Below are 14,405 nucleotides of genomic sequence, written 5' to 3'. Positions count from 1 at the left end.
CAAGCTGGGACGATTTCCAGCTGCTGCAGTTGACGAACTTCTACCGGGACAAGCTGGAGCAGGCGATGGAAGGAGGGGTGTACGGAGTGAGCCAGGAGTTAACGGCCGAGAATCAGTTCAGTGAAGAGGAACATCGGGTGAGTGGGAGGGAGAATGGGTTTAAATCGTCACACATCACAGGACTGATGGGTGTCGGAACTCTGTCCTCATCAGATATTAAATTAGATAAAAGAACAGCTGGGGAAATAAATACTGTACATACAATCACAAACATGTGAATCTGAACCAGTGATAGAAAGGGGTGAAAAGTCCCTGCGGACTGGTGGGTGGCTGAGTGAGTTGAGCAAGTGACAGTTGTGTGGGCTTACAGTATTAAATGGACATATGACAGGAAGTATCATTTTGGAAAGATCGTGCAGCATGCGGGGAGGATGACAATGAGAAAGGAGGGGGATCATCAGCGAATGCCACAGGAACTCGAGTGTGTTCTCTTCTGGGGTGGACATGATTGTGTTAGAATCTGTAATTGCAAACAGTGTGAATCGGGGAATACTGCCATATTGTAATATGCAGTTATTGAATGAATCTCCAATGGAAAAGACAAAGGAAAGGCATCAGGTGTCAGCCGGTGATTCCGCTGTCATGTTGGACACTGGCGGACTGAGGAGATGAATCACATCGTCTTTTCTGCAACTTCTCCGGACTTTTCTCTCTGTTATAAAAACATTCCTGAATTATTTCTTCAATTTTGATGGTTATTTTATGATTTCTGTTTTACACTGTCAAATCCGATAAGGAATTATTTATGGATTTGGAGCCACGTCAATGAAGCGGGTCACAGACCAGCCAGGATCTCATTGACTGGTGGACCAGGTTCACGGTGAATGTCCCTCCGTGTGCTCTGCACTCAGAATGTACAGTCCATGTCCAGACAGGATCAGCACCCGTCCGGGTGACTGCTCAGTGTGATCCCGTTACAGAGCACATCATTTACTTCTCATTCTCTGTGTGAATCTGTCAGTCCCCCATATGTTCACTGTCACTCTTCACAGAAAATCTCTGATCTCGCTGATAAGGGGAGAGCGGGCGGACAGTTCTAAACTCCTCCTGAGCCTGGTGATGGAGAAAGGCTCCCGCGCCCCGAGGGTGATGTGGGAAACCTTTGTGAAAATGCGGATTGGTGTCCCAAAGTTGGACAAAATACTGAAGGAAATGCAGGAATATGGTGAGATGATATCAGAGATAAATTCAAATTTGAATTGCAACACATCACACTTTAAAATTTTACACAACATTTCCTTAATTTGTTTAAATTCAAACAGGTTGTGATCACTCCCATCGATCAAATCCCGCTCAAGGTTTACTCAAGGTTCTGAGTGAGCTGAAAGGTAAGTGAACATGTATCGAACATTGAAGGATTTTACACAGGAATAAGCTATTTAGTGCCGAACCAGCTAAGAGGTAAATCATACGCTCTTAAACTCGAATCTCACCTTCCTACACTATGTCCATATGCCTCCAACATCCTTACATCCTTGTGCCTGTCCAAACGGCTCTTGAGAGTTTCAAAGAATTTGCCTCCACCACCTTATCAGGCTTCCAGGCATCTAAGTCACTCTGATATTAAAAAAAAACTATCCCTCACATCCCCCTTCATTCCTCACCCTCTCACGTTCAATATATTCCCCTCTGGTAAATGTCTATTACCGACAAACCAATTCTCTCTGTCCACTTTATCTATGCTTCGCGTAATCTTGTAAACCTGTGTCAGAGCTCCTCTCAGCCTCTGATGATCCTGAGAAAACTTACTAATTTTATCCAGCCTCTCATGATAGCACTTGACCTCTAAACAAGGCAGCATCCTGTTAAACCTCTTCTACTCCCTCTCTAAAGCCTCAATATCCCTCCGGTAGTGGAGCGATCGGAACGGTGCGCAATGGCCCAAATGATGCTGAAACCAGAGTTCATAAAAGTTGAAACGTGACCTTTTTCCACTAACGGTTGTATTTGCATAGCGTAGTTAAGTTGTTGAGCCATAAGGATCTGACCAGGTAAATGTTGACACTGTGACAGATGCACTCCCTGATTATAGAAGAACATCATTTCTAACACTGTCACATTCTCTAAAGTAAATATCTCCACAATCAATATTTCCTATGCTCCCTATTACAGCCGAGTATATTGAATGGAGACACCACACACCGCTGACAGGGTCCTGACACACTGTGAAATCCTACACACACCTGATAGGGTCCTGACGCACTGTGAGATGCCACACAACCCCCTCCAGGGTCCTGACACACTGTGAGATCCGATCTTAGCAAGGAGATTAATGTAAATGAACGCGTTAGGAGGCAGTTAGGGACTGCAAAAAAGAAAAGAAAACGCAATATAATGTCGCAAAATTGAATGGGAATTTCATTGATTGAGAACTTTTAAAATCTAACAAAAGGCAACAACGAAGGGATGAAGGCAAAGCAATTGAACTTATAGGCTAACACACAGACAATGATGGAGAAACTCAGCAGACCAGGCAGCATCTATGGAGAAAGTACAGTCAACGTTCCGGGCCGCGAACATTCGGTGTGACTAGAGAACAAACGCTGAGGAGTAGCGTTGAAAGATGGAGGGCGGGTGTGGGAGGGGAGGGTGAAACTTGGAGGGGGAGTGATGAAGTAAAGAGTTAAAAAGTTGCTTAGTAAAAGAGACAGAAGGCCATGGAAGAAAGGGGAAAAGGCGGTGGGGAGAGCACCAGAGGGAGGTGTAAATGATCTCGGTATGGCCTCTTGTATATCGGTGAGACCCGATGTAGAATGGGAGACCGTTTCGCCGAGCATCTGCACTGTGTCCGCCAGAACAAGCGGTAACTCCCAGTGACCACCCGTTTTATTTCCGCTTCCCATTCCCATTCCGATACGTCAGTCCATGGCCTTCTCCAATGTCGGGCTTAGGCCACACTCAGCTTTGAGGAACAACACCTCCTGTTCCGTTTGAGTAGCCTCCAACCTGATGGGATGAATATCGATTTCTCAAGCTTTCAGTGAAGCTTTCCATTCCTCTTCACCGTTCCCCATGCCCTCGTTCTTCTCTCTCCTTGCCACCTCCCTCTGGATCGCCCCCACTCCTTTTTCTTTATTCCAGGTCTTTCTATCTCTATCAAGAATCAACTCCCTAGCTCTTTGCTTCATCCCTTCCACTCCAAGTTTCACCAATCGCCTGGTATTTCTCTGGCAACCACCAGCCCCCCACCTTTCAAATCTACACCTCAGGCTTCTGTCTCCAGTCCTGCCGAAAAATCACAGCCCGAAACGTCAACTGATCCATCGACGCTGCCTGGCCTGCTGAGTTCCTCCAACATTTTGTGTGTGTTGCTTGGACTTCCGTCATCCGCAGATTTTCTCTTGTTTGTGAAATTATGTGCCAGTTAGCCTAACCTAAGTGATTGGGAAACTGTTGGAGTCTATAAATCATTTTAAATTGCTATGATTGTACATTGCACATTTAGATGGAGACGTAACGTAAAGATTTTTAAACCTCATGTATGTGAAGGGTGTATGAAATAAAGTCAAGTCAATTCAAATCAATTATTAATGTTCAGGTTTCGAGATATTTGGAGCCTATTGATAAAATAAGTCATAGCCAGCATAGTTTATATGAAGGTAAATCTTGCTTTACGCATTTGCTAGAGTTCGTTGAGTAAATACCAAGCAGGGTGGGCAAAGGAGAGGCAGTGGATGCCATTTACTTGAATTTTCAGGAGGCGTTTGATATGTTGCCATACATGAGGCTGTTTAACAAGATAAAATCCGATGGCGTTACAGGAAAGATGAATGGCCGACAGGCAGGAGGCAGTGAGAGGGAATAAAATGAACCTTTTCTGTCTAGCTGCTGGTGACTGGTGATTTTCCTCAGGGGTCATTATTGCGAATGCTACTTTTCACATTGTTTGTCAATGATTTAGATACTGGAATTGATGTCTTTATGGCAGAGTTTACGGGCGATAAAAAAAATAGGTGAAGGGGTAGTTAGTGCAGAGGAAGCAATGCGATTGCAGCAAGACTTAGACAGACTGGAAGGGTGGGCAAAATGGCGGCGGATGGAATACAGTGTTGGAAAATGTATGGTAATGATTTTGGTAAAATGATCAAATAATGCTGACTATTATCTAAATGGGGAGGGTATTTAAACATTCGAGTTTAATGTGGCATCCTGCTGGCAACAACATTATGGGCCGAAGGGCCTATTCCTGTGCAGTTCTTTGTTCTTGTGACAGCCGAAATCCTGAACCTCCTGCTACCGAAATTCCTCGGTCTCTGCTCTCTTCTTCACCACCCGACCTGTAATCAGCATGGTTGTCAAACTTGTATTTAACATCACAGACCAGTAGCATCTCCCCCTTTCTCCCCTTTCCACAGACGTTGTCTGACCTGTACTCACATCCACACTCCCGTCCCTTCTACAGCTGTGCTGCAGAGAGCAGGCCAACATGCTGCATAACTGTGGCGGACTGGAAGGCTCTACAACAGGTAGTCAAAACTGCCCAACGCATCACCGGGATCCCCAGCCTACCTTCCATCAGGGACGTATATACAGAAATGCTCCGGAAAAAGGCCAGGAGCGTCAGGAAGGATCCCACCTATCCTGCCTGTGGGCTGTTTGCCCCTCTCCCATGAGGGAGGAAGGATCCCACCTATCCTGTCTATGGGCTGTTTGCTCCTCTCCCATGAGGGAGGAATGGTCCCATCTATCCTGCCTATGGGCTGTTTGCCCCCTCTCTCATGAGGGGAGGGGAGGATCCCACCTATCCTGCCTATGGGGTGTTTGCTCCTCTCCATGAGGGAGGAAGGATCCCACCTATACTGTCTATGGGCTGTTTGCCCCTCTCCCATGAGGGAGGAAGGATCCCACTTATCCTGCCTATGGGCTGTTTGCCCCTCTCCCATGAGGGAGGAAGGATCCCACCTATCCTGCCTGTGGGCTGTTTGCCCCTCTCCCATGAGGGAGGAAGGATCCCACCTATCCTGCCTATGGGCTGTTTGCCCCTCTCCCATGAGGGAGGAAGGATCCCACCTATCCTGCCTGTGGGCTGTTTGCCCCTCTCCCATGAGGGAGGAAGGATCCCACCTATCCTGCCTGTGGGCTGTTTGCCCCTCTCCCATGAGGGAGGAAGGATCCCACCTATCCTGCCTATGGGATGTTTGCCCCTCTCCAATGAGGGAGGAAGGATCCCACCTATCCTGCCTGTGGGCTGTTTGCCCCTCTCCAATGAGGGAGGAAGGGTCTCACCTATCCTGCCTGTGGGCTGTTTGCCCCTCTCCAATGAGGGAGGAAGGGTCCCACCTATCCAGCCTGTGGGCTGTTTGTCCCTCTCCCATGAGGGAGGAAGGATCCCACCTATCCTGCCTATGGGCTGTTTGCCCCTCTCCCATGAGGGAGGAAGGATCCCACCTATCCTGCCTATGGGCTGTTTGCCCCTCTCCCATGAGGGAGGAAGGATCCCACCTATCCTGCCTGTGGGCTGTTTGTCCCTCTCCCATGAGGGAGGAAGGATCCCACCTATCCTGCCTATGGGCTGTTTGCCCCTCTCCCATGAGGGAGGAAGGATCCCACCTATCCTGCCTATGGGCTGTTTGCCCCTCTCCCATGAGGGAGGAAGGATCCCACCTATCCTGTCTATGGGCTGTTTGCCCCTCTCCCATGAGGGAGGAAGGATGCCACCTATCCTGCCTATGGGCTGTTTGCCCCTCTCCAATGAGGGAGGAAGGATCCCACCTATCCTGTCTATGGGCTGTTTGTCCCTCTCCCATGAGGGAGGAAGGATCCCATCTATCCTGCCTATGGGCTGTTTGCCCCTCTCCCATGAGGGAGGAAGGATCCCACCTATCCTGCCTATGGGCTGTTTGCCCCTCTCCAATGAGGGAGGAAGGGTCCCACCTATCCTGCCTATGGGCTGTTTGCCCCTCTCCCATGAGGGAGGAAGGATCCCACCTATCCTGCCTATGGGCTGTTTTCCCCTCTCCCATGAGGGAGGAAGGATCCCACCTATCCTGCCTGTGGGCTGTTTGCCCCTCTCCCATGAGGGAGGAAGGATCCCACCTATCCTGCCTATGGGCTGTTTGCCCCTCTCCAATGAGGGAGGAAGGATCCCACCTATCCTGCCTATGGGCTGTTTGCCCCTCTCCAATGAGGGAGGAAGGGTCCCACCTATCCTGCCTGTGGGCTGTTTGCCCCTCTCCAATGAGGGAGGAAGGATCCCACCTATCCTGCCTATGGGCTGTTTTGCCCCTCTCCAATGAGGGAGGAAGGATCCCACCTATCCTGCCTGTGGGCTGTTTGTCCCTCACCCATGAGCGAGGAAGGATCCCACCTATCCTGTCTATGGGCTGTTTGCCCCTCTCCCATGAGGGAGGAAGGATCCCACCTATCCTGCCTATGGGCTGTTTGCCCCTCTCCCATGAGGGAGGAAGGATCCCACCTATCCTGCCTATGGGCTGTTTGCCCCTCTCCCATGAGGAGGGAGGCTACGTAGCATCCACAGCAGGACCACCAGACTCCAAATCAGTTACTTTCCTCAAGCAGTAAGACTGATCAACACCTCCAATGACTAAGCCACCCCTCCACAACTAACAACCCCCACCCCACATCCAGCACGGTTTTAAATTTTACAGTCAGAACCACCTGAGGTCAGAATGACTTCTGCATCATATATATTTATATATATCGAATTTTCCATTGTGTACTTTATCTGAGATTTTGTGCTACATCAGATCAGGAATAATTATTAGTTCCTTCTCCTTTACACTGTTCAGTATTTACAACACAGACTCTTTAAGGGACGCGAGACTGCAGATCTTCCGTTTTCTGGATGAACTCAGTGATCTGAGCAGCAACTGTGATGATGGAAGATGGGGGCGGGGGGGGGGGGGTTGTCTGTGTTTTGTGTCAAAATGCTGACTGTCTGAATCTCCTGAACAAGACAGTGCCATTTTCCCCCACAACAACCCCACCAACAGTGCACGTGCTGATCAACAAACCTAATCCTTGGTATTTTGAATCAGTGATGGTGGGAGGGGAGGGGAGCTGTGATTCCCCAACCTTTTCCTTTGACAGAATGCCCACTCCCCTCTTCTCCATCTCCATACGCCACATCAACACTGGGCTTTCAAAGTTCTTCCACGGGAACAATGTTAACTTTGGCAGGAGTAGGAGGTTGTTCAGTACGGAACAGTCGTGGGTCAGTAAACTACCAGGGAAATACTCACCTTCACAACACAATTAATTTGGAAGTGTGATGATCTGGTGTTTATCTAGACCAGGCCTCTCTGCCCAGTCAGGGGTCTGTTAATGAAATTTACTTTACTGTAGGAGCATCCATTGCTGAATCCAATTAATGCAATAGCTTTGAGCTAACTCTTGTGTACTTAAATACTGAGTTCTGAATTGAGGCATCTAACAGTTTGTCTTCTCTCTGTTCCCATGGAAGATGTTCAACAGAAACACAAGGAGACTCTGCGGGCACAAACTGAAACACTGAGAGTGAACACGATCCTGATGAGGGATAAGGTGAAGGTTTTCCAGCTGGTTGATCGATACGCTGAGCTCACGATCATTTCTACTGTTCGAGATCGGAGACTGGTGGAACATGAGCTGCTGGCAAGAGGCAGAGACCACGAGGAGTGGAGAGAAAAATATCTCTGCGGAAAACTGCAAAAACTCCGGACTGAACAATTGTTCCAGGGCAGCTTTTCCCGGCGTAATTCCAAATCTGGGAGTTCGGCAGCAGTGGCCGGAGAGCCAGGGATTGGGAAAACAACAATGGTACAAAAGATTGTTTATGACTGGGCCACGGGGAAAATATACCAACAGTTCCAGTTTGTCTTTAGTTTCAAATTCCGGGATTTAAACTCCATTAACTGCAGAATAAATCTGAGTGAACTGATTCTGGATCAGTATCCTTACCTTGGGAATACTCTGAGAGACGTCTGGAACAACCCAGAGAGATTGCTGTTTATATTTGATGGTTTGGATGAATTCAATGACGAAATTGATTTTGCTGACAGTCGAAGAGACACAAAACCCAAGCACCAGTGCCCAGATCCCGAGTGGTGGTGTGAAGTGTCTGACATTGTGTACAGTTTAATCCAGGGCAAACTGCTCCCAGGGTGTTCAGTGCTGGTGACCACTCGCCCCACTGCGTTACATTTATTGGAAAAGGCTGAGATCAGTGTCTGGGCTGAAATCCTGGGATATTTTGGTGGGGAAAGGAAGGAATATTTCATCAGGCATTTTGAAGATCAGACGGTAGCGGAAGCAGTTTTCAAACATGTGAAGGAGAACGAAATCCTGTACACCATGAGCTACAACCCCTCCTACTGCTGGATCCTCGCTCTGGCACTGGGACCCTTCTTCACACAAAGAGTCAGGGACCCGCAGCGAGTTCCCAAGACCATCACCCAACTGTACTCCTACTATATTTACAACATCCTGAAAAACCACGGCCGTGAGATTGAGAACCCTCGTGATGTGTTACTCAGGGTTGGTCAGATGGCCTTCAGAGGAGTGTCCGAGAGGAGGATTGTGTTTACAGATGGAGATTTGATTAACTACAATCTGGAGCCTTCCAAGTTCCTGTCCGGGTTCTTGATGGAGCTTTTGGAGAGAGAGGATTCTGCCTGGACTGTGGTGTACACATTCCCACACCTCACCATCCAAGAGTTTGTAGCTGCAGTCGCACAATTCCTGAATCCACATTCCGGGGATGTCCTGAAATTCCTCACTGAAGCCCACAACACGGAAGATGGGCGATTTGAGGTATTTCTCCGTTTTGCTGCTGGTCTCTCCTCCCCAATGACAGTTCGGGACCTGGAAGGGTTTCTGGGTCAATTTCCTCATGAAACAACCTGTCAGGTGATTGACTGGGTGAAGGAGGAGGTTAAACGCCAAAGAAGAAACACAGAGAATGAAGCTGGTAAAAGGAGCCTCCTGAACACATTGCACTACCTGTTCGAGTCTCAGAATCGTAGAGTGGCACAGGCCGCACTGGGATCTGTGCAGATAGTTTCATTCAGTGGAATGACACTGACCCCGATTGACTGCGCGGTCCTGTCTCATGTCATTGGACTCTGTGATACAATAAAACACCTTGACCTGGAGAACTGCGACATTCAGTGTGAAGGAATCCAGCGGCTGGGACCCGGGCTGGACAAGTGCCTGGAACTGGGGTAACTTGATTATTCTCTCACTCTGAACTGTGAAACTGTTCCATTATGTTGTTTCAATGTAAAGGATTTTGGGTAAAACTGTAGCATATCAGATTGTAAAGAATTGTAGCAAATGCCCAGGGGATCTGTCAGTAATTTCCCAAGGACACGAAGGTTCTGTGTTTCCTTGTGAAGAGATGTTGGAGACTTCATCAGTTCAGTGAACAACGGTCATTGGTTTAATGGTAGTAAGTCACAGGAATGGCCGTGTTTCTCGCTGCCTGTGACACGTCCATTGAGAATGTTCCTTCTCACTGTTACTGACACCCAGAACGACATTGACTGCAGCAGGTGGGTCAGAGATTCGCTCCCATTTCCCGGCGAAGTTACGAGACTGTCAGTGGAGTGTCGCGGTGAGAGGGAGGGAAATACCATTGTGAGATTGTTCTCCACTGCCATTCCCCGTGTGTGACTTACCTCACTGCCAGATACCCAGACAACAGGGGCTCATCTCTTCTGGGTCTCTATTCAGACCAATGCAATATAGATCTGCATTCCTTTGTCATGAAAGATTATCGTTTACCCTCGGATTCCTCTTGTGTGATCTCTCTTCCCCATCCCCCATCCTCCAGTGGAGTCTCTCTTCCCCATCCCCCTTCCTCCTGTGGGATCACTCTTCCCATCGCCATTCCTCCTGAGGGCTCTATTCCGCATTCACCTTCCTCCTGTGGGATCCCTCTTCCCCATCCCCATTCCTCCCGTGGTTACTCTCTTACCCATCCCCCTTCCTGCAGTGGGATCTCTCTTCCCCACCCCTTCCTCCCGTGGTTACTGTCTTCCCCATACCCCTGCAGTGGGATCTCTCTTCTCCATCACCTTTCCTCCTGTGGGATGTTTCCTCCCCATCCCCATTTTCCTGTTGGAACTGTCTTCCACATTCGCCTCCCTCCAGTGGGAACTCTCTTCCACACCCCCTTCCTCCATTGGGATCACACATCCACATCACCTTTCCTCCTGTCCTCCTGTTGGATCTGTCTTGCCTATACCCTGCCTCCTGTAAGATCTCTCTTCCCCATTTCTCTTCCTCCTGTTGGATCTCTCTTTCGCATCTCCCATTCTCCTGTGGGTTCCCTGGTACCCAACTCCCTGCCTCCCGTGGGATCCCTCTTCACCATCACCCCTCCTCCATTGGGAACTTACTTTCCTATTCCACTTCGTCGTATGGGAACTACTTTCCTGTTCCCCCTTCCTCCTGTGTGTTCTCTCTTCCCCATCCCCCTTCCTCCTGTGGGATCCCTCTTCCCCATCCCCCTTTTCCTGTGTGATCTCTCTTCTCCAGCCCTTTCTCCCGTGGGAACTCTCTTCTCCACACATTTCCCCCGTGGGACCTCTCTTCCCCATCCCCCTTCCTCCTGGGAATCTCTTCCTTAACCTCCTTCCTCAGGTGTGGTATCTTACACCAGCTCCATTCGACACTTTCTCATTCACAAATCTTCCTCAATGTCTGACTTTCTTCCACTCTCTGACCCTAGCTCTCCCGTCCCACTCACGTCAGGGACAGTTTTCTAACCATCGGGGAATGGGACCGAATATTTTGAGTTTACAGGGTCACATCGACAGACTAAATTATTGACATTTGGTGAATACGCTGGAGCTGATCAGTGAGGGACATTGACAGTGATGGAAACTCTCAGCAGTGATATACTGAAGGGTTTAATTTTTCCTGAGATATCCGAGTGAGATAAATTCCCTGAGACACACGATTTGAATCACTTTGTTCATTATTTTGTCTGTGTTTAGACTTGGCCGGAATAAACTGGGAGATTTAGGAGTGAAACTGCTGTCTGAGGCTCTGAGGATCCCGGAGTGTAAAATACAGAAACTGGAGTAAGTACCAGACTGTGGGAGATTGTGTTTACAGTCACTGGGTGTCTGACACTGAACATTAATGTGATCAGTAATTGTGTTCCTGATAAAGATTGGGGATTTGTACCGTCTCCTGTCTCTCTGTGTCCTTCACCCTCACTCTCTCTCATCTCCAGGCTGTGGAGTGTCGGTCTCACAGATTCTGGTGCCGAGGATCTCGTCTCCGCTCTTAGTACAAATCAATCACTGACGGTGCTGGACCTGGAATTAAACTCGCTCACAGACCGATCTGTTCCCACTCTCCGCCGCCTCATACTGACCCACCCAAATCTGGAGTGTATCTGGTGAGTGTTTGTGTTAATGTTCAGTGTGGTAATACATCAGTGGATCTGCGGGTTTTCTGGCGATATTTGTCTGTGAGTGTTGTTGAAACCTTAACCCCGGTCCCCTGTTACTGAAACTTTTGTGTAATCTGTTCATTTCATCTTTATTCTCCCATCTGTTTCAGGCTGGCGAGGAATCAATTCAGTCGGACCGGGGAGAAGGAACTGAGATCTCTTCAGGAAACCAAACCCAGACTGGCAGTGACCGTGTGAACATCTGATGTGTGAACATCCCCCTTCGCGGGATGGGGTCATTTTTGTCCGATTCCCACCCTCGCCTTTAACTTACGTCCTTACCTTTAATTGCCTCGCGCCAGGTTTAATTCCCAACCGTTCTAACAGAACTGGCTTCAGCACCGTGCTCTGTGACGTTTGCAATGTTCCTGAGGTGACGGATTTCCGCCTGTTGTCCCGCGGCGCAGCTTCCGCCGGATATGCGGGTTCGAGACTCCACCACGTGAGACCCCGCGGACTTACACAGACAGGAAGAGCCCGAGTGTCGGGGCTCAGTCTGTGTCACCACTGTCGGGAGAGAATCCTTTTGCTCACCTTGCTGAATGTGGTCCATTCTTCAGTCTGGCTAATATAACGTTGTTAAATGAATGAATTATTTTTTTTCGGTCAGTACAAACATAAGAAAAAGCATCAATTTCAACGATGATTTTATAAGACATTAAATAATAAAAAAAACAACAAAAACATAGATATTCTTCAAAACAGACCGAAAGGCTGTAGTCTGAAGCTACAGCTTATTACCCCCCTCACTTACAAAATAACATATTTGGCTTCAATCATCACATTACTCCGATTCATTTTAATTCATGTATTTTATATTTGTTCATTAAGTTTTTTTTTCAAACTTAAATTCACCCCTCTGACTGAATGAGTTTTTCATTTGTTCTTATTCTTTGTTTTTGAAATATACAGGTTCCTCTTAAACCAAGTTGACGTTCTCTCATTAACCTTTGGATAATTTGTGGTAACTGTCCATTTTTTACTTTACATATAATTTGTATTATTTTAAAATCTACGAAATCTCTGAACTTTAAAGTGTTTAGTTGAATAAATAGTGAATTAGTTGGCTCATAATAACATGTCTTATTTATAATTCGTATGGCTTTCTTTTGGAGTAGAAACATTCAGTTCGTATTTGCAGTAAATCATGCATGGGACTGTAAGTGAACAAAGATTCCTGATTTAAGTAATCTTGCGCTTTGTACAATATTGCAATAGATTTAGTCATTTTTGCCTTGACACTACTCTATTTATTATCTATTACTGTGTTGCCCTTAAGGCATTCGTTTAGTTTATTACATTTTCGCTTTAATAATTAGTTTATAATCGTTTTCTAGTTAAAGTTACGGTTGTTGAAAGTAAATTCATTAGCTGTAAGGTATCGCGGCCTGCGATGACATCACACCCGGTTTCGCCGCGTCTTGTGGGAAAATACCGGTTTGGAGAAACGGGAAGGAGGGGGCTTGTGTGTGCAGGATCAGCGCGAGAACAGTTTCATTCTACGCACTAAGAAACGTCATAGAAACAACGCCGTAAGTTCATAAGATAATCGATATGTTGAAGTAAAAATGTTAACGCTGATTCTGTTATAAGTAATGACGGTTGATAAAGTTTATGTTCTTTGTTATTTAAAGAGTTGCGGATAGTTTGTGTTGATGTATTTAAAGCCAGTTGATGGCGTAAGTAGATTCTGACTGTATGTTATGCTTTAATGTAATATAGTTTCTTGTATTTTTACTTTTACAAGTACTTATGATGTAAATGCGATGCCAAGAAGGAAACAAATACTGTATATATTTTGTATTGTTTTATCAACAGTTTACACCATACGTTAATGTGGAAGAGTGAACAGTAAACGGTTAATCTTACTGGGATCGCGCCTCATTGACTCCGCTTTATACTTAGTGTTTAGATCAGAGTTTTTATACCTGTGCGAGAATATATTGTAGTCATATAAATAGTTGGTGAGGCTGCACAGACTATTATGTATAGTTGTGTTCACACTACTATAGGAAAGATATTATCAATCTAGAGACGGTGCAGAACAGATTGCTGAAGATGCTGCCTGGACTAGAGGGGCGAGTCATAGGAAGAGGTTCGCCAAACTGGATCATTCCAGAGGAGAATGGAGGTGACATTGTAGGAGTTTATAAAATCAAAAGGGAGTTTAGATAATGTGGTTGGTTGTGGTATTTTTCCCAGGGTTTATGATTCAAGATTGTTTAAAATCATTCCAGTACACAGGTGTATAGGAGAACGAAATAATTGTTACTCTGGGTCCAAAGCAGGACAGGAAAAAGGAAACAAAATGATAGAGACCACAATAATAAAAAAAAACACGGTATATACAGTATGATTATTTAAAAAAAAAGCATTGATTGTATGTCCATTAAATGATGTTAGGCACAGGAGAGTCTGGACATTTGAGACTGACATTTATTCTATGTCCATAAAGTGACGTTAGGCACAGGAGTGTCTGGACATAAGTTGATTGATAGGGAATGTTAAATTAGTGGTGAGGGTGTGGGGGGGTGGGCTGGTGAGTGTGGAGGTGTTGATCAGGTTTATTGTTTAGGGGAATAGCTGTTCTGAGGCTGATTGTCCTGGTGTGGATGTTATGTAGCCTCTTCCCTGATGGGCTGATGTGAGTGGGACAAACAATCCCTGACCAGGGTGTGTGGGACCCTTGATGATGGCACTTTTCCAGCAGCTTTATGGTGGGTAGGCCTTACTCGGGTGTTTGGATTTGCAATCGCTTGTGAACAGAGTGTAGAGCAATGGTCTCAGCACAAGGCTGAGGGTCACACAGGTTGACAATGATGGGAAGGGAGGACCAGTTGTGCACCCTGACTGTCTGTCGTCTATTGGTTAGGAAGTCCACCACCCAGTTGCACAGTTTAGACAGAGGCGTGGGAATTTGTTCACCAAGGTTTGTGGGAAA

At 46.9% G+C, this 14,405-nt stretch overlaps 1 protein-coding gene across 1 annotated transcript in view; it reads left to right on the top strand.

The window, feature by feature from the left end:
• Positions 1 to 12,101, top strand: part of LOC140720890 (NACHT, LRR and PYD domains-containing protein 3-like) — a 40,564-nt gene extending 28,463 nt beyond the window's left edge. Inside the window, exons 4-11 of the mRNA XM_073035737.1 lie at positions 5 to 115; positions 1,053 to 1,225; positions 1,323 to 1,388; positions 7,484 to 8,374; positions 8,588 to 9,221; positions 11,001 to 11,087; positions 11,243 to 11,410; positions 11,575 to 12,101. Of these exons, the coding sequence (XP_072891838.1) occupies positions 5 to 115; positions 1,053 to 1,225; positions 1,323 to 1,388; positions 7,484 to 8,374; positions 8,588 to 9,221; positions 11,001 to 11,087; positions 11,243 to 11,410; positions 11,575 to 11,662 (2,218 nt within the window). The 3' untranslated portion in view covers positions 11,663 to 12,101. The remainder of the gene's footprint in view (positions 1 to 4; positions 116 to 1,052; positions 1,226 to 1,322; positions 1,389 to 7,483; positions 8,375 to 8,587; positions 9,222 to 11,000; positions 11,088 to 11,242; positions 11,411 to 11,574) is intronic.
• The last annotated feature ends 2,304 nt before the right edge of the window (positions 12,102 to 14,405 follow it).

Source organism: Hemitrygon akajei, unplaced genomic scaffold, assembly GCF_048418815.1.
Source record: "Hemitrygon akajei unplaced genomic scaffold, sHemAka1.3 Scf000048, whole genome shotgun sequence".
Classification (NCBI taxonomy): domain Eukaryota; kingdom Metazoa; phylum Chordata; class Chondrichthyes; order Myliobatiformes; family Dasyatidae; genus Hemitrygon; species Hemitrygon akajei.
Note: the sequence above shows the minus strand (reverse complement) of the source record. Positions and strands in the feature narration are given on the sequence as shown.